This window comes from Oxyura jamaicensis, chromosome 3 (assembly GCF_011077185.1).
Source record: "Oxyura jamaicensis isolate SHBP4307 breed ruddy duck chromosome 3, BPBGC_Ojam_1.0, whole genome shotgun sequence".
Taxonomy (NCBI): domain Eukaryota; kingdom Metazoa; phylum Chordata; class Aves; order Anseriformes; family Anatidae; genus Oxyura; species Oxyura jamaicensis.
The window spans coordinates 21,643,660-21,663,429 of NC_048895.1; the positions used below are offsets into that span (position 1 = coordinate 21,643,660).

The 19,770-nt window shown below is 40.9% G+C and overlaps 2 protein-coding genes across 5 annotated transcripts in view; one reads left to right on the plus strand and one right to left on the minus strand.

The window, feature by feature from the left end:
- The window catches only part of LOC118163891 (spermatogenesis-associated protein 7 homolog), a 51,902-nt gene extending 35,915 nt beyond the window's left edge, over positions 1-15,987 (minus strand). For 2 of the 3 annotated variants that reach the window (XM_035320981.1, XM_035320979.1), the window contains exons 1-2: positions 15,721-15,987; positions 2,625-2,698 (exon numbers count right to left, since the gene is read on the minus strand). In XM_035320981.1, the coding sequence (XP_035176872.1) occupies positions 2,625-2,698; positions 15,721-15,725 (79 nt within the window). In that variant the 5' untranslated portion in view covers positions 15,726-15,987. The remainder of the gene's footprint in view (positions 1-2,624; positions 2,699-15,720) is intronic. The other variant, XM_035320980.1, reaches the window with a different exon arrangement.
- A 1,956-nt stretch (positions 15,988-17,943) lies between these two features.
- Positions 17,944-19,770, plus strand: part of KCNK2 (potassium two pore domain channel subfamily K member 2) — a 124,517-nt gene continuing 122,690 nt past the window's right edge. The window contains exon 1 of one of the 2 annotated variants that reach the window (XM_035320974.1): positions 17,944-18,290. The gene's annotated coding sequence lies outside the window, so the exon portion shown is untranslated. The remainder of the gene's footprint in view (positions 18,291-19,770) is intronic. The other variant, XM_035320976.1, reaches the window with a different exon arrangement.

The following is a 19,770-nucleotide window of genomic DNA, read 5'->3' on the forward strand; positions in this document are numbered from 1 at the left end:
AGAAAGAAAGAAAGAAAGAAAGAAAGAAAGAAAGAGAAAGAAAGAAAAAGAAAGAGCAAGAGGGAAAGGAAGGAAGGAAGGAAGGAAGGAAGGAAGGAAGGAAGGAAGGAAGGAAGGAAGGAAGGAAGGAAGGAAGGAAGGAAGGAAAGAAAAATAAAAAGATAGATAGATAGAAAGAGAAAGAGAAAGAAAGAAAGAAAGAAAGAAAGAAAGAAAGAAAGAAAGAAAGAAAGAAAGAAAAGAAAGAAAAGAAGAAAAAAAAAGAAAGAAAGAAAGAAAGAAAAGTTATTTTCTTTGCCAGAGACTTTGTTGATTTTGGGCAAATCATTTTGTCTTTCTGTGTCTCAATCTCTCCTCTGAAAAGCGGACATGAAAAAACCATCCATAGCTCGAAGATGTTTTAAGGATAAACACAATAAAATGGGGAGGATGGGATGCCAGAGGAATACCTCCAACCCCTAGAAAGGGTGATTTTATACATGCACACTGGAAAAGTAACACTTTCAAACAGATTTTTCTTTTGTTCTCTTTTACATCTTTGAATAACTTTAAATTGAGGGGAACGTTAAATAGAAATACTCTGGGAATTTTAGTAGCCCTGTTTGAGGCTCTGCTCGTGTCTGTATGGGGCAAATACACATCAGGTCAAACTGAAGCAGTCCTTTTGAGTGCTGAAAAAGCAGGCAGAGTTCGCAAGCCCATGTTTGAACAGAACCAAATTTCACTATTTGCTGTCATCATCCACATACAACATTTAACCTGTCACTTTATCCAAGCTTTCAGGAGTTTTGATATTTTCTATGTATGGGCACAGATGTACACACAGGAATTTGTCTGGTTTTGAAAACCTTTCTGTAACTGAGTACTATTGTATCTTCCAGACATTTCTGTCTTGCTTCTATATCTGAGGAGAGATCTCCAGAAAACACAGATCCAAAAATGAGATATAAAGAACCGTGACATGTCTCTAAACACTGACTGTTTTTATTTCCTACTTTGTAACGACTTCCCTAGTAATTTATTATAGTCCTGAATGTGTAGTTGTGTGATGACTAATTTACTTAGTTCCACTGATTGAACTGCAACAGATTACTCCTGCAAATCATGTCTGGAGAATATGTCATATCCAGAGGTATAATGTCATACCATAAATCCCGTTGTAGCAGTATTAAAGTTTGACTGATACACAATGACAGTGATAAAGCATGTCTTTTCTGTGTATCTGAGAAACAAAAATATGCTTTTGAAAAACACAAGAGGTGACTTTGCTTCTCACCAGTCTGCTGGCTGAGAGCCACGACTTTTTGTGTCTTATAGGAGGAAAAGCATGTGCTCAAGAACATGTCAGCTATTACTCTTTAAAAGGCTAGTGTAACAGCGGTGCTTCTATACTGCAAATAGTTTATCTTTTTACCACTGCTAGCTGCTAATTCCTACAAGTGGAAGTTTCACAATGTGGGGACAAAGCTACATGTACTTCTAATCAACAAATAAAACCAATGCTAATTAAGGCATATAAAAAACTTGGAAACTCCAAATTCTTTTCAACCTTTTCTGTTACCAGACATCTCTGCAATATCATTGGCTTTGCTTTTGTAAACTGATAAAAGCATCCTCTAGCATTGCAGGGAAAGAGCTATCCAGTACCATAAGCAGCAGTTCACTGTTATGGTTCTACATCTATTTGTCTGTGTCTGTTTATTGCCTCATTTTGTATTTAAAGCCTAATGTGGAGGGGAGAGAGACCACCTTTTTGCTGCATTTGTCTCACACTTGGCAAGGTAGAACACTCACCCAAAGCTAAGGCCACAGTGCTTGCTTCAGTGCAGATAAAACTGTAACCAATGAGACAATCTCCCAACACAATGGTCCAGTCAATGGCTGACAAATGGTTTGCAGATCTTCTTACTTTGGTTCAGCTTCATAATTACTCCAAGCTGCTCTCCTTCTGTGAGAGTAGTTCTCTGTATTTTCAGCTACAGGAAGCACTGGCAGGCACTGAGCTTCGGCTCCTGCGCTGAGCATCTAACAGAGGTGTCTCTACTTCTCTCTCTTCCAGAGAATATGCATGTATCACTTCATACAGAAACCAATCTGACAGACTGCTGAGATGGGAACACAATAAATGTCCTTCTGCCAGTCCTTTGGGGTTCCTTGGGAAGGGTGGGAAGAGAAGGATGGCAGGATAACACCCTGACATGCAGCACTCACTGTGTGCAGAATTAAATGCTTCTGACTGCAGCTGGGCTTTGTCAAGGGCAGGACAAAGGAGAAAACTGGGGGTGGGTGGAGTGGTTTGCCAGTGTCTAGGTAAGGACTGAAACTATATGGATCTGGAGAAGGTAAAGCAGAACAGCATTTCTGAGGAGAGAAGCTTCAGGCAGCTGAACAGCTTTCTGTAGTTCTTCTAGAGGTGCTTGGCAAAGATCCTGAACAGGAAAGCTGATCGACTGATTCAGATGAGACTTCTGCAGTAACAGATATTAGAAGCACTTATCTACTTTTATCTACTTTATATCGATTCTATAATAAAATGCCTATCTCCAATAATCTCATAATATTCAAGCTCTTATTCCAAAATCAGAGCAGGTAGGCACCTCTCAAGTAATAATCTCAATACTTACTGCTACTTTTCAGACTCAGGTGTCCTCTGAAAGGCCACATCATGGGGTACGTAGGCACCGTGCTTATCTGGGACCTTTGGTAGGGAAGGAAAATGTATTGGTTACCTATGAAGTAAGCATTAAGAAGTATGATTATCTTCTTGCAGGCCCTGTGGGGATTGCGGAAGAGTCTTCTCCTGGCCAGAATGCTCTGCTACGACTAAGACAGGTATGAAGTGGCTGGCACATTGAAATTTATTTTCCCCACCAGATTAATTTTGTTTGTTTTAATTCCTACCGAGTGGTGTGACCACGCTGACCAGATGCTCTGTGAGAATATTCCCTGTTACAACAGCCTCTACAGGGCAATTTTCCGCAGGCCACAAAAATGAGCCATGGCATTGCGCAAATGCCACATATTTCGCAACATGAAACATCGCCTTTGCTGAACATAAATCTTCCAGGCAAAAGAAGGAGCAGTGCAGTATGCTACTGTGCTGCTTGTGCCCAAGGGAAGTAGCGAAGAAAAAAGCACAGCGTAAAATATTTTCTAAAGATAATCTGTGAAATAAGCGATCAGGCTAACACAGCACAGAAGTGGGGCCTAGGAAAGCCAGGCCCAGCACAGCAAAGAAAGCATGCAGGCCCCCTCTCCTTGCAAATAAAGGGCAAGCTGCAAGTCCACAAATTACACCTCCACTGAATTCCACCAGTTTTATGAAAAAAACATCCCACTGCTGACAACTGAGTCCATCTCAGGTGAGTGACAGGGTAAATTTTACTGCGTGCCTTTAACAGCTGAAGGGGCCAAGTCGCCACTTCACCAGTCACTCGGGTGTGCAGGAGTTAGGCCGTCACAGACCCACAGGAATCCAGGAGATTTCAGTCCCCACCCGCCCAGGGTATGGTCTTCAAAAGCAATCCCTAACTCTCACTGAAATCAAGAGGAAGCGGGTTCCTTAATTTTCAAGTTTTAATTTTCAAGCTTGAGTCCTCATTTTTACAGAACATTGAACTTTGTGAAACGATTTAGGATTTGTCTGTATATAAAAGTTGCAGTAATAATTTAAATAGACATTCTCCAGTTAAAAATAGTCATTAAAAAAACAGACAAAAATATATATTCTCCAGTTAAAAAACTTATTTTGGTTTAGTTTAAATCTGTTCCTGCTTAACCTGAAGCAACCAGTCACCAGTGCAAAGTGCATTCTCCATCAGTTAAATTGTTATCACTTTAAAACCACACTTAGAGCCCATGTTTCTTAAGCAGATAAGCCAACTGGCATGGAGGAGCCCAAAGCTCAGCAACTTTATACTCCAAAGGGCTGTCTACCAGTGGAAACAGCTTAATTGAGAACTTAGATTTGACTGATGAGATTTGTGAGTTGCAAAGGAAACATCTCCTTAGAGACGATCCCAAATGTCAAAGGACATGCCAGGGGCCAACAGAATGAGAAAAATCAATGCAATTCCTCCTTTGGTTTCAAGACAGCATTGTTATTTGGGGGAGGAAACAGGAGCATCTCACTCCTAAACAAAGGAACCTTTACTTGTGTTGTCATACGCACATTTCAGGATAATACTTGGCTTCAAAGGCATTGCCACAACTCCACTTGTATTTATACAGCTATAACCAAAACCTAAGGGCAGAAGGTTTAGAAAGTGATTACAGGTTTCAGAGCCTGATTTGGTGACACCTGGCAAAGCTTGTTTTTGCAGAGGACGTGCTCAACCTTTTCTGGGATTCAGGTATCACCTTTGGTAGCCCAGTTTTTCCCTTGTCTGGGGAAGCCTTCTTAAAGATGCAGGTAGCAAAGAGAGCTGTAACTGTGCTCTCAGAAAACAAACACTGGCAAGGCTGGCTATGAGCAGTCCTTTTTTGGATCAAATTCTGCCACCTTAGATCACAGGCTTAAAATAAAAACAGTATGAAATAAATGGGAGTTATGTGAGTAAATGTTATTGCTTTTCCTCTGTGCTCATATTTCTAATTGTCATGTGTCCCTAAGTTAATAGAATCATCAAAAGGTCAGTTTATTTTTTTATCTTTTGAAAACATCCCTCTATAGTCACAACAGGGTAAGGGCGAAGGAAGTTACCGCTCTCAAAGCCAAGGTAACACATCAAAACATCTGAATCTTTTTAAAATCAGTTTTTTTTTGGTCCTTTTTTTTTTTTTTTTTTTTTCCATTTCATTTTTAAGTGGAACTTAATCATACCGTCATATATACTGCCTAAAGACTTAAAAGCAAATTAGTTTAATCTCAGTGTATAGTACTAATGATCATTTCAATTATTTAATTTCTTTTGAAGTATGAACTATCTCTGGCTAAACCTCCACTCCTAATCGCTTTCTTTTTTTTTTATGGCAAATATCTGTGAGAGGCATGACAGATAGAAGGACACTGTACTGAAGAGAGAGAGCTCTTAGTCATGTGCAACTTTAGATCAGAGGGCAATTTGGTATCTTCTGGTGTCCAGCCCTATCATCTTTGCCCAATAACAACTCCACTATAAATTTGAGTGGAAAAAAATCAGTGGGAAACTGCTTTGAGTGAGGCCTAGATACAATTGGAACGAGCAAGTATGAAAAATGTAACCATTTGACCTGAATGCATTTAATTAGTATATGCATGCTGTGGGTATTATGTGGTGCAACTCAACAATTGTTATGATTGAACACAATGATGGCAGTAGCTTTTCATCTATGTGTGCATTTACTGCAGCTCACTCACACAATAGCGCTGCTGCTGTTGTTTGGACTCCGGTGATTTCCTCTGGTCTCAATCAGTTCACTGTCCCAGGCTCTGTATAAATAGTCAGTCACTCATTAACATACCCAAAGAATTTATAGCTGAAATTTGCAAACCAGATAAACAGTATGGAAAGAAAAAAACAGGCAAAAAAAAAATAAAAAATAACAAAGCATGAGATTCATTTCAGAGGCTGAAAAAGAATAAGTGATTTGTTCCTTGTAACAAGATCAAAAGATACAGTGGCAGAGAAATGAAACCTAGTTTACTGGGTACCAGACCAGTGCTTAAACCTCAGGACAACTACTTTTAACGTCATCTAGATACCTAATATGTGGCATTTCCTTTCTCATAAGAAGAAACACGGCATTTTCAGTAGTTGCAACCATTTTTGACTTATGGAGCCCTAAAAGCATCTAGGAATGGTGTGTTTCCCTGTAAAAAGCCATACAAAAGGGAAATGATCTTGGCAAGAGGTAATCTTGAATTCAAAACCTTCAACGCTCCTTACTACAAGCTTAAGTCACTTAAGTCACACACAGACAATGTAAAACCATATTTCAGTACTATTGCTTAACTAGCTCATTAGCTACACATGGGCAATTATTATTATTATTATTATTTATTTATTTTTAATAGTGAAAAACCTCATATATATAGCCTTTGAAAGAATGCTGTTAATTTTGGTCAAGGTTTTCATTTGAGCTGTAGCAAACTGAGAGAGCGCAGAGCTTGCCCTGTCTCTGCTTGTACTCAAGTATGGTAACAGAAATTGCTGTTCTGGGACAATTTCAGAAAGATGACACTCCTGAATCTGCCATAACTTATCCCTACCTCTGTTAAACTTGTATAAAGCACACTAGGGAATCTATACTGAATACTCAATAGTTACCCATCCATTTGGAAATCAAGCCCAAAGCTTTGCAGTCACGAGGTAAGGGAACAATCCTCAGTGCTAGCAGAGGCTTGGTTTTATGTAATGACGTGTTTTGTTGTCAGCGCAGTCTCTTCAGTTCCTTCATATTGTCTGCATTTCTGTAATACCTGGATCTGTCTCCCTACACAAATGCTGTTGCAGTTACTTACGTCTGTGCTAAACTGATTTAATTTTATTGGATTAGAACAAAACAACTCAATCAGTACATGTGACACTGCTATTTCACATCTCTGTGCAGTTCTTTTAACTGAAGACCCAGGCTGTAAATTACAGAAGAAAAATTAAGTCTTATAGCAGACAGGCTGATACTAAAATGCTGCACTGAGAATTGTTTCTATTGAATATAAAACACAGCAAAACTAAAAAAGGTGTCAGAAAAAGCACTGAATTGAAGTTTCAGGGAAGAGAGATGCTTCTTTACATCCTAGCTAATAGGAATGCATAGGTACAACACGACATCGTTAATGGCATTCACTGAAGATGTAAGACAGACTCTGAGCATTTGAATGATGTACAATGAAACAGATTAAAGCATACGGCTAAGCAGTTGCTGCCGTGAGAAGATCACTCTCTGAAGCCAAAGGGTTTGAATTCTGTAGCTTTGTACTTGCCTCCCTGAGGCTTCTGAGCAGCATCAGCTCTCAGACTTGCAGGGCTTTCTGTCTTGCAAGTTTTAACTCTCAAAGCAAAAGTTAGTGGCAAGTGCTATTTTAAAGAAGGTTTCAGCACCAGTCTAGGCTCTTTTACTATTATTCACTAGGGAAAAAATACTCTGGTTCACATATTCACACTTAAAGATTTATCAGTGAATACATGGGTAACAATTATCACACGTTAGGCTGTTTATAAGTGAACATGTTCCCAGGTGTTTCGTATTGATAGAACAAGTTCAGCTAAAAAGGAGAGGAACTTCACCCACAGGACTGCAGAACTACAGTATATACATACAGAGATACGTATACCTTATTTAGTCCTCAGAACTGATGATTAGTTACACATTACTTCATAGAATAGAATCACAGAACTGTATGAGTTGGAAAGGACCTTAAAGACCACCCAGTTCCACCCCTCCTGCCATGGGCAGCGACACCTCCCACCTGAGCAGGCTGCCCAAAGCCCCATCCCTCAGCCTGTCTTCATAGCAGAGGAGCTCCAGCCCCTTGATCATCTCTGTGGCCCTCCTCTGGAATCTCTCCAACAGGTTCATGCCCTTTTTGTGCTGAATGCTCTACTCTATTTGGGGTCCCACAAAAGCAGAGCAGAGGGGGAGAATCACCTCCCTCGACCTGCAGGCCACACTGCTTTTGATGCGGCCCACGATATGGCTGGCTTCTTGCAAGTGCATGTTGCCAGTTCATGTTGAGTTCTTCATCCACCAACACCCCCAAGTCCTCCTCAAGGCTGTTCCCAGTACATTCTCTGCCCATCCTGTATTGATGCCTGGGATTGCCCAGACACAGGTGCAGGATCTTGCACTTGTCAGCATCCTAACATCCACATTAATTTCCTGAGGGGCTGACATCGTTCTTTGTTGAAATGTGAATACCTGCAGGAGTCTGAGTCCCATGTCAAGCATCAGAAGCAGCATACACAGACTTAATCCATAACATTAAAACAAACTGAACTTACTGTTATTTCTGCAAAATTTTCAAGCTGGTTGAAAAAATTCCAGCAAAAAAGGACTTCTGGAGGTACTTTTTTCAGGTTGTCAAAACAGAAATATTTCTCAGACAGATTGGTTTCATTAAGCTTCAGACAAAACACTAAGATTTCCACCAGCTCACCTGTGCTGGAGCACACGGGCTCCCAGCACCCATGGCTGCAAAGTGGTCCCACTGTGTGGCCTGCTCCTCTCTACAGGACAGTGGCCACTCCAGCACTTGCCATTTCCAGGCCCGCCTGCTCTGTGGAAATAGCAGGGCCATCCTCTCTGTCTTGTGAACCTGCAAGCTACCTGTCACATTTTGCCTTCTAGCTGAGAAGCAGGAAACCCAAAACCTTTGAGAACTCAGCTTACGGCCAGGGGCCGGGACATTCTGAGTCCTGCACACCTGGGAGACCTTGCTCTGGGCTTCTCAGGGCTTACTCTGGTATGAAGAGATAAAAATGCAAAACTTCTGTGAAGAGATCTGGGAATCTAAGAGACAGAGCCTCCAGATTCAATGGATTTTTTTTTTTTTTTTAAGCCATTTTGATGATTTCAAACCCTTTTACCATTTCATTTCCTACAGCAGAGGAGTTCTAAGATGCATGCTGATATGGCATCATTTATCCTCCGTAATTTTGGACCTTCCTGTGGAACTGGACTACCTCTACCAAAAGCTACCATGCTTGTATTGCACGAAGACTCAGATGTTTGCACTTTGTGGTATTCACTTATCTGATACATTAAACCATGCCACTAACTATAAAGAACTTGAGGCAAATTAAGCAACTGCTACAGTTACGTAAGTGATACCCTAGAGAGCCCCTGTGAAGATAGGCACGAGCCCATACCCAGGCCACACTCCCACTTATGAGAAGGATCCAATTTTGCAGCTCTAAGGCCCCTCAATGGAGCAACAAAACTTCTTTTGAAATGCCTTTGCAGTCACTGGGTGGTATCCACTTGTAGCTACAGAGGTAAAAAAAAAAACAAAACACAACATGGAGAAGCAAGGAGAGACAGATGAAAGGAGGAAAGATCAGGGCAGTCCTTTCTCAAATCCCTTTGATGTAAAAGGGAGATGTTATAGTTTGGGCATTTGTACAGACAGAAAAATAGGAACAGAAGACAAATAATAAGAAAACCATCAAAGTGTACAGAAAAATTAACTGTAGAGGCTGACTCTGATCTTTATTCTCCATCTCTTTTCATTAGCAGAACAGGACACCATTTAACTAGCAATATTTTTTTTTTTTTTTTTTTTTTGGTAACAGCTCAGCCATTTTCACTTACTCTTGCGTGTCACTTCTTGGTAGCTGCACATATATCAAATACTTCTTCTCATCCAGGACAGATTCGTAACTTCCTAGTAAAAGTTTCAAGAATCTTAAGTAAATAGAAGGAGCACCATAACTGTGTCAGCCCCTTTTCCCAGTTAAATAGCTGAGGGTTGCACAAGTACTGATTAGCCTATACTCATGCCCTGCAGGATAAAGAATCGCTCTCATCGGGCTTTTCTGTGGAACACAGGCCTAAACTCATCTGAAAATTGCTATTCTTTACACAGTATCCAAATGAGAGAACTTCTTACCAGTGGGGAGTCTGTTCATTAATATATAAACCCTAATTGAGGAAGAACAAATGACTTGATTGCCTGAGAAAGTAACTGAGCTGCCTCTCAAGTATGCAGCCATGCTGTGGTAGCTCAGTGGATTTCAGTGGGCAACAGTCAAGTAGTTCCTTCAATAAAGGCAGGAACCCTTTTATGACTTTCTAAAATAAGCATGTTGTAAGTGAAGCACTTCAGATCGCATTTATCAACAAGAAATACGGCCCCATCCCGGGCAAGTAAAAGCAAGATATAAATAAATTCATGCTGTCTTTTCTGATGGATACTAACCTGCTGCTGGCACATCACTTCATTTATTTTAGACTCCTTTGAAATTTCAAGCCTTAAAATCACTTATAACCTCATGCCCCTTCCAAAACACCCTTTCTTTTCTACTCAGCGGGACGAAGGCTGACTTTAGCAGGATGAGTGCAGTATGGTCCCTCCCGTCTCCCAGTGTCCAAGAACTGCCTCAGCCATGGTCTATGGCTTGGAAGCATCCCTTTCTCTACCGACTGGGAGGTCTGCGGCAGCATCCAGCCACCGATGTGCAGCCCACTCAGCCTGCAGGCTCAGCTCCCCTCCCCGAGCAACCAAATGCTTTCTCTCTGTTCCCCGTGAAGAAGGTCGAGTGCTGTGGCAGTGGAAATTTCCTTGAGCTTCACATTGCTATGTAGGGCTCTGCTGCCCTGGCTCTGCAGCAATGTTCTATCTACCAGCCTGGAAACGACTCTAGGAATATGTTTGTAATTAGCGTGTGACAGAGCATCAAAGACCACGATGTATACCGCTTCTCTTCCCATCCATCTTGTCTAGTTTAACTAGCAATTTAAAGTTTCTCGGGGCAATAGCTGTCTTTCGCTCTGCACAGATAGGTGCCTCATGCAATGAGTCTTGATCTGTAAGATTTAAACACTAAGACAGCACAATCTGCAAGTCACGAGAACTGATCTAAGTACAAATAAGTACTGAAACATGAGATGGGAGCTGTTAGAAAACTCTGAGGTTTGTGTGTCCACCGCACTGGTTAGCCAAAAATTAAAGGCCATTCTCTCCCAAAGGGCTGAGAAAGGAAAAAGGGAGGAGGGTTAGTATTAGGGGAAAGTATTGTACTGTTGCCCTGTTCTTATACTTTCCCAGACATCTACTTATGGCCAGTGTCGCAGACATATTTGATTAGACTAACTTCTAGTCAGATGCCGGGCAGTGCTGGCAAAAATGTTTCTCCATTTCCATACTTCCTCACTTTCCTTTCAGTAGCTACAAATCAGAAAAAAACTATTCAAACTTGATTTCTCCTGTCTGTATAGCTGGGTTGATAACCCTTGCTTTGGGCAAGATAGCACTGCAGAATGAATCAGGGCTGCTGATCTCCAACCAGAAGCAACACAAGTTCCACCAGTGTTGCATGTTTTATTTACTGTTTGGGCTCTTCTAGTCTACAAGGCTGAAACTGGACATAACACCTAGTGAAATATCAAGAAAACAAAAACAAAAACAAACAAACAAAAAAACACTCATTATGAACAGTAGTTCATACCACAGTGGTCTTACTGTTAATTTTATCTACATGTCTAGCTCCCAAGGAATGGCAGATCATGTTTTAACTATATTTGTTTAAAAATACCAACACACCTTATATAAGAAAAGAAATAATCAAAAGAATGAAAGAGTACAGAAAAGAATATTTAACCTGAGCAGCTGGTGACTGCTGTCTCTTCTCCCCTAATTTTAGATCCTTTTTTCTTCTACCCAATTGTTTCCCTCTGCCTATGCACATGCTTCTACTTTTTCTAACATGACATGGCAATGATGTGTTATTGCTTGACAAAGCAAGAAATTTTAAAAGCCAATTTCTTTTCTATACAATGTGGAATTACTGAGTTTCCCCCTTTTTAGTCAGGTATAACGTATTGCCCAGTGAATGTGTATTCAGTACAGTTGTTTGAACTACAGCGTTACGTGAATGAACTACACGAATAAGTCTATCACTTATTTTGTTAGGACTTCAAGAAGATAATAATTTAATTCTGCTAAATTATCATGCAGTTTATTATTCTATTATTTCTACTTTCCATTTTTAAACCCACAGGAGTGTAAATCACCCCTGATGGGCCATGTGGTGGATCAAAGGTGCCCATCTTGAACACAAGATCTTCACGAGGAACTACAGTTCACATGTGAAACCTGCTGCCTCACAGCAGTTAGCTATGAGTTTCAGCAGTTCACAAAGGTAACGCAGCCGCTTCCTGTAGCAGCTGCAGCAGGGAGAAATAACAGATTGGTGGTGAAGGGGAGGAGGAAAAATTGAGAACTTTTTTATGTCACTTTAGGGGCATGCTGCGCACTGGTGGGGCCGCCAGAAAGCTTACTTCTGTACCTTCTGGACTGGTGAGGAATCATCCCTGTCAGGTGTCACAGAGCAAACCCAAGATCAGCCACAGCTGTGGCTAATTCTACACCATAACAAGCGATGGCAAAGCACTGGATGCTAGCAAACTGGAAATTCCTCTAGAGCAGGCAAACAGCTCTCGGTGGCCAAAAGCCAATGAAGCAGCTCTGCTCTATCTAGTCATAAAGCTTCTAACATAAGGACAGCAGGAACGGGAACGTGTCTGTTCCTACGTGCCAAAAGAACCCACAGGAGGAGGTAGGAAGCCCGATTCAGGCGGTAACTACAGAGCCAGTATAAATAACCAGTTTAGAAGCTGAGCTTTCTTTAACTTTTTAGTGACAGACATCAGTGAAATGATTGCTGTTTCTGCACCAGAACTACAGATGATCTAGTTCAGCATTCTGCTGCCAAGAACCTGCCTTTCAGGTATCTGAAAAAAACCTTCAGCAGTTTATATATATATATATATATATATGAAATAATCTATTCTTATCCTCATATTAGGTCCCTTATTTCTAACACCCTGCTGTTATCTTCTGAGTAAAGGAAGATACTTAATCTTCTTCGTAATAAATCTATTGAAACTCATTACAGAATACTTGATACGTCAGGTTGTGTCTTCTCTAAACACAATTAAAAGGATGAGACACAAAATCTTGGTATTTATCCGTGCTTTGTAGTTTCAGCAGTCACTTCAGCAACTCCCTTGAAATCATTTAAATTCCTTTAAAAAGCTAAGTAATGTTAATTTAAATTTTGCAAATTTTCCAAATGCCCCTCCTGTTAACTGTAACCCTTTTAGTAACAAGGCCAAATCAACAACTTCCAGATTTTAAATTAAATAAAGACAGCCACTGATACCTACATCTACTGAAAATCAATATGCTATTGAAGAAGAGGGCAAAATATGCCATCAGATACCAACAATAAACTCTGCCAACATGGAGACCAATAAGCACTAAAGTTAGCATGACTGTTTGTGTGTTTTAAGGTTGAATAACAGTTATTGTGAGACAAAAACAATATTATAATGCTTCTATCTTGACTGACAGGCATAAAAGCTTTCAGTAGGAATTCATTTCATGTGCAGAATGGAGCCAACCAGTTGTAAATAACTACAAGAGAGTTAAGAATTCTCATTATCTTCATAGATCAAGGTGCTAGCACTGTCCAGATCTTTATGCTTTTATTTACCTATCTGCATCTTTATATACCATTGTGCTTTTTAGAAAAGGTCTCAGGTCTCCACAGCAGTGCTTTTTACATAAATGAGCATATTCCCATAACCCAAATATGTAACCATTTCATTTATTTAGATTGAAATCTTTTTATTTTGTTTCACTTTTTTTTTTTTTTTTTAAGTCAAGAAATCTCCAGAATGCCTTTCTGCATATTTTCATTTTTTTCACGATTCTTTAGAAAAAGAAAGGAATTTTCCGTTTTCCGTTTTTATCCTTTAGAAAATTCCTTAAAAAAAAAAAATCGGACAACTGAAATCATTAACAAATTTATAATGATTGTAACAGGGAGCTACATTTTACTTTTCAATCACCACGCATTGTAAACTTGCTTGCATTGCCTCGCACTGAAGTCCATAATGATTTTGACATTGACTTCAGCAAGGTCACAGTTTGATCCTCTAGAAGCTTATGGGTGCTTCCAGACAGAAGGTATGAAGAAACACTGGGGCAGGTACATGTGTGTTTGTTTGTGGGAGCAACAGGCAGGCCACACCTCTGTCTTGTATTCAAAAGCTATGTACTCAGCTAGATTCTTCAAATTCCATCAGGGCTTGGTGAAAAAAAAAAAACAGCAAAAAAAAACACACAAAAAAACCAAACAACTTTGTTGGCAACTAAAGACATTATAAAATGAACCCTCCAAAATATGTACCAAAACTGGACTATTGCAATCAAAATTTCCATTTTCTGAAAATAGCCATTATGTACTAGCAGTTCAACAAAAAGATGTACCCAATTACAATGAATCTCTCTGAAGAGGGACTGAGAATGATCGGATGTAGGAGCATTTTCTGTGGACAATTGGCTGTGCTACTGCAGAAAAGCTCTGTCTGTCTTCATTGTGGATACCCAGCTCTTTTTCTCAGAAATAAAATGGGCTATAGTAAAGTAGGAAAGTTTCCTAATTTTTATTTGCCTTTGCTTCTTCTTTATTTTTATTTTTTATTTTTTATTTAATTTTTCTTTTTCAAATGACACAAGCCACAGGTTAAATTAAAATGCAAGAGGAGCATGCTGTAGGACAAAACAACATTGTTTAAAACTGCAGCACTGTTAAACTACCAGGCTCTACAGGCACGATTTTTTTTTTTTTTTCATTGTGCAAGCAAAAGCATTCCTGTTACAAGGGGAAATTAGTTATCAGAGCAAGATCATACAGCATAGTAGGGGATCCCTGCTGTTACTTGCTGAAATAACGTCAGAACTGAAAGGAGGAGGTATTAAATGTAGTTCCCTGCTGCTTGCTCTCTTAAGGCACAGGCAGCTCTCAACTGGAGGCCTGCTTGTTGCAATCAAAGTTTGCCCTAAGAGACCTTCTCCACCATAAAGCCATAAGCAGCTGCAGCAGTGAACTATAAAGCTCTTATTAAATTTAGGTACAATCCTGGAAATCTTTGCAAGGGAGGATCTTCATCCTCAGCACCATTACTTCTGAGCAGGGCCCTACAAGATTTCACAGCATCTCCGACGGGGTGAGGCTGGCAGGGACCTCTGGGGGCTGACGCAGGGACACCCAGAGCAGGCTGCCCAGGGCCGTGTCCAGTTGGATGTTGAAAATCTCCAAGGAGGAGGCTCCACAGCCTCTGGGCAGCCTGTGCCAGTGCTTCCATCACCGCACAGCACAGAAGGGCTGCCTGGTGCCGAGGGCACCTCCTGTGCTCCGCTTTATGCCCGTGGCCTCTTCTGGCACTGGGCACCACTGAGAAGAGCCTGGCAACATCCTTTCTGCACTCTTCCTTCATGCGTGTGTGTGTGTCTGTACTACTAGTCAGCTGAGAGAAGGGATTGTCCTGCTCTGCTCTGTGCTGGTGTGGCCTCACCTCCAGGGCTGTGTGCAGTTTTGGGCACCACAGTATAAGAAGGACATAAAACTATCAGTGTCCAAAGGAGATCTAAGAAAATGGTGAAGGGTGTAGAGGGCAAGAGGTATGAGGAGCGGCTGCGGTCCCTTGGTTTGTTCAGCCCAGAGCAGAGCAGGCCAAGGGGAGGCCTCATGGCGGCCTGCAGCTCCCTCACGAGGGGAGCGGAGGGGCAGGCGCTGAGCTCTGCTCCCTGGGGACAGCGACAGGACCCGAGGGAACGGCATGGAGCTGGGACAGGGGAGGGTCAGGCTGGGGGTTAGGGAAAGGTTCTGCACCCAGAGGGTGGTCGGGCACTGGGACAGGCTCCCCATGGAACTGGTCAAGGCCCCCAGCCTGATGGAGTACAGGAAATGTTTGGACATCACTCTCAGATATAGGGTCTGATTTTTGGGTAGTCCTCTGTGGATCCAGGAGTTGGACTTGAAGATCCTCATAGGTCCCTTCCAACCTGGGATGTGATATAACTATATATATAGTTATATATATATATAGGTATACTTATATACCTATATACAAATATATATATAGGTATATAAGTATACCTATATATATATAACTCTCTCTTGTTGCTCTAGTCTCCCGTTTTCTTTTGCCACAATCCAATCCCATATCATGCTCTCCAAATCACCTCTTATCACCTCTCCAAGGTCCTCCTTCACCTCTAATTAAACTTACCTCATGAATTCTTTCTCCCTCCCAGTCCTGCCTTCCTTTGGTCACCAGAGGACAGGGGCAGCCCCGAGACACCAAGTAGCCCCCTCTGCCCCTGTGGTGACGTTGCCTTGGAGGAAGGATGCCCACAGCAGGGCACAAAGTTACTCTCGGGCCCCTGGCTGCTGCCCAGGCCCCTGCTGTCAGTGCTGAGGTACCTCAGGGGCATGGGGAGCCCTCTGGGGCCTGAGACCTGGGCAGCAGCTGCTGGCAGGCAACAGGGCTCCTCCTGGCAACACGGCCACCCGGGGAGGAGCCCTGTGTTCCTGGCTGCTTGCCTTTACCTCCCAGGGCACCTCCTGAAGGCGCAGTCCCCCTCACAATGCCCGTAGGGCGTTTTGACAGAGCTTTCAGCGGCTGCTATTTATAGCTCACCCGTCTTATTTTTAGTGCTGAGTAGAGGTTTCTGCAGCAGGAAGGGTTGGCAGGATGCATGTGGGGAGACTGAATGTTGGGTAAAGAGCGAGCGACAAAACGTGTCAGCTCATCACATAAAATATTTAGAGCTGCGGGGCCAGGGCTGCTGACAAACATCATGCTCCTGCAGGCAAGCCTCTGTGTGGATGGTCTTGGGTGGAAGAGCTGAAACAACCAGATCAGCAATGTTTACAGGCTGAGCTGCCCGCTTGGAAATGTGCGTCCTGGCAGTGTTTCTCTGTGAAGGTGTTATAAAAAAATACGATTTCAGAAGCTGTAATGCACTCCAGACATTTGATGCTAAGAATGTGATTGAATGGGCAAGGAGGCTGTAGGAAAGCAAATTTCTGTGTCTTGAGAGTGATACGCAACTACTTGGGATATGAATAATTGAAGCATACATGTCAGTCATCAAAGTGCTTAGTTTTCAATATCCAGTCTTTAACATCTTAGAAAAAGGCATTATTGCAGGAGTTCTTTTTTTTTTTTTTTTTTTTTTTTTTTTGGAGAAAGTGTGTTCACCCTGAAGGATATGTCCTCTCCTTCCTTGGTATGTTAAATTTACACTGAACTTACAAGGAGCTGCATGTGCGTAATGAACTGACGGATAGCCCAGGGCGCATGCATTCCTCACCTGGGTCTGTTACGTGCATTAAGTGACCAAAGGACAAATTAGATCATGTGAGCACTACTCAGATATTTTTCTACAGTTCTTTAAAAATCTGCTTATCCAGATATTTGTGTCTCCTCCGTTTCAGATTGTGTTATCTCCAGAAGAAACTGTTGAGAAGTTGTGCCACAGATGAACTGAAACTGAAGGACCTGCAGTGGAAGAATTACAGGCCACAGTATCATGCAGAAAGGTTCGAATACCATAGGCAGAGCAACTGCACAGGTTCATGTAATTTTGAATCAAACCCGTCAGAGGATTATTAGCAGGGATTAAATGTGGTACTTTCAGAGTCCAGAACTTTTCTTACCATATCACCTAAAGGAATATTTAATTAACTGCTTGTTATTGTATATGCTTACTCATTGTGCTCTAGCAACTGCAGATGATCATCTTTGTTCCAACTAATGAGTTAAACCTGCTATAAAGCAACAGATGAGGAAGGACCCTGTGTATAGCATACTGATAATTGATGTTTCTTATGTATAGTTAAAGGGATTTAAACATCAATAGCATGCTCTGGAAAATAGTATAAACTGTAGAAGACAAGTTACAGTAGTGTCTTGCTATAAGTTTTAAGCAGAGAGTGTCACTGCTGTTCCAGAGTCATTTTGGTGACATCCCCTCTCTAAGGCTTTCTTAAGCCAAAGTGGCAGACAGGGCAAGAACGTATACAGAATAAAGCAACAGCTGTACAGGAAGGAGCTTAAACTTCCAGCTTTAGAAAATTGTGTTTAGTATTTTCAGCAGTTTCAAAATAAATTATGCCCAGGTGGCAAGTGGAGGAGAAACTTCATCTCCCTAACAATTTTCAGATCAAATCAGGCAACTAAACATTTATCTGCTAACTTCATGTCTTCTAGCAGATAACTAGAGGTGACAAATGCTCTGAAGGGCAACCTATGTTTTAAATTTCACCTAGGCAGTTAATTTGCATACAAATAACTGACTAGTCCTTTAATTATCACATGTTTCTGTTGGTGATAGACAAGAGCTATAGCTCATATTCCCTCTGTTATGTTGGTGTAGCAAGAATAACAAGAAACTTAAAAAAAATTATTTTTGTTACTGAAGTCAGCACTTGCATCTCTGAATTCACACAGGGAACAGATGTGATAAGTAAGAAGATACCATTTATACACACTTGCTATTTGGGGTTGAAGTGTGCTTAAGAGAAAGTTGCATAGATCCTAAGTCTGCAATCAAGAAAAGTTGCTCTTAATGTGCTGATACTTTTAGAACCGGGACAAGGCTTTTATGTCTTTAAAAAACAGCCACTTTTCTCCTATCAGTTGTTGTTTTGATTGAAGAAAAGGAAAAATGAAATGAGCACCTCATGAAGAAGATATAGAGCTATTTTGAAGAGCTTCCTTTACAAATGCTCCTCTTGGGATTCAGTCTCTCACATAACACAAATCTCGTCTGAACCATCCTTCTCTGTGAACAGGTAAGTTCTGAAGCTTTTATTGCCTTTTAATCTAATGGACAGGTTCCTAGCTTGTATTTAATTAACATATCTTATGCTGGCACTCTTGAAAAGGAAAAAGAAAAAAGAAAAAAAGGTTTATTGGAAGTAAATTGTTAAAACAATGAAATTGAGAAGGTTGAAGAATAAGCAAGAGATGAAAGACATCAAACAAAAAAATGCTGGTTATCCTCGTAAAGACAGAAGAAGCTGGCTTTGCTTTTTTTCGTTGTAGAAAAGCTACCTTTGCTTTCCTCAGACTTAGCTGCTGTTTTTCATTCTGGCTGTGGTAAAGTTTTGCTTACAGTCCTAATCTTGTTCAACTCAGCAGCAATTTTTCTGATGACCCTATTTTGCAGGAGTAAGGAAATGACAATCTCAGTGCCTATGCAGAATCTAATTCGATATGTGTCTAAGCAATATTAGTCTCTTACCTGAAGAGAGAAATACAACTCAATCAAAGGAATTTGGTTAAAGCTGTACTCGGAATTTGGTTTTGCTAATGTAGCTTGAGACTAAGAAATTTTTATTTCAATTCACAAGCTGGAATAAAAAGATTTGTACTTTGAACTTGATTATTGTGACGTTTCAGTTATGTTCTTATTTTCAGTTTTTCTGATAAAACTCAGTAAGGAGAAAACATGAAAAGGTAACAATAAATATCAGTTTTGGTCTGTAACTTTTACTCAAGTGAGTAATAGCACTGAGTTTGGGGTGACTGCTGTTGCTTTAGGACCACAGTGATGGGAAATTGTTTGGCTCTTAAAGATGTAAATATTTAGTAAAATACAAAGTTGTATAAAAATTCAGTATTGTTGGACTTTTCAAGAGGCACAGCAACTAAACAAACAATTGAATGATCTAGCAGCAGCAGGAGACCTGCTAATGCAAATACTTAGTGGAGTGACTCATAAAAACAAGCCAAAAGAAAAACATTAACCAGCTTGCCCTTCCTCTTTCCCTTTTTCCCTCCCTCTCTCACTTCTCTCCACCTCCTCTATCTTAAAAGCACAGATTAACACCAGGGAATTTTTCCCTACTTCCACGCGGTACACCCCAGAGGACTGGTAAGGGAGACAAAAGTGAGATGCTATTTCATCTTAAAATTTAAACCAATCTATAAAAGTCTCCCTCTTGCTGAATCACTGCAGGGAAAGAAGTCTGAAGAGCTTCTCTAGCTGCCTGACTAAACTCTTTTTTGTGTACAGGGCTAGCCCAACCATGGCTGGCAATGCTGGAGTAAAACAAACATCAAGACTAAGACTGCAAATGCAGTTGTTCTGCAAAAACTCTTCAGAGGCTTTAGAAGCATAAATATTTATAATATAAATAATTGGAGACTTCTAACCTTTGTCAATCTTAATGAATTTGTGGGATTTTCCTAGAAATTTGAGTTATCCTTTAGTCCTCTGCTTTCTTCCCACCTGTGTGTTTTTTAGTGGATATTATAAGCTGGGTGTCC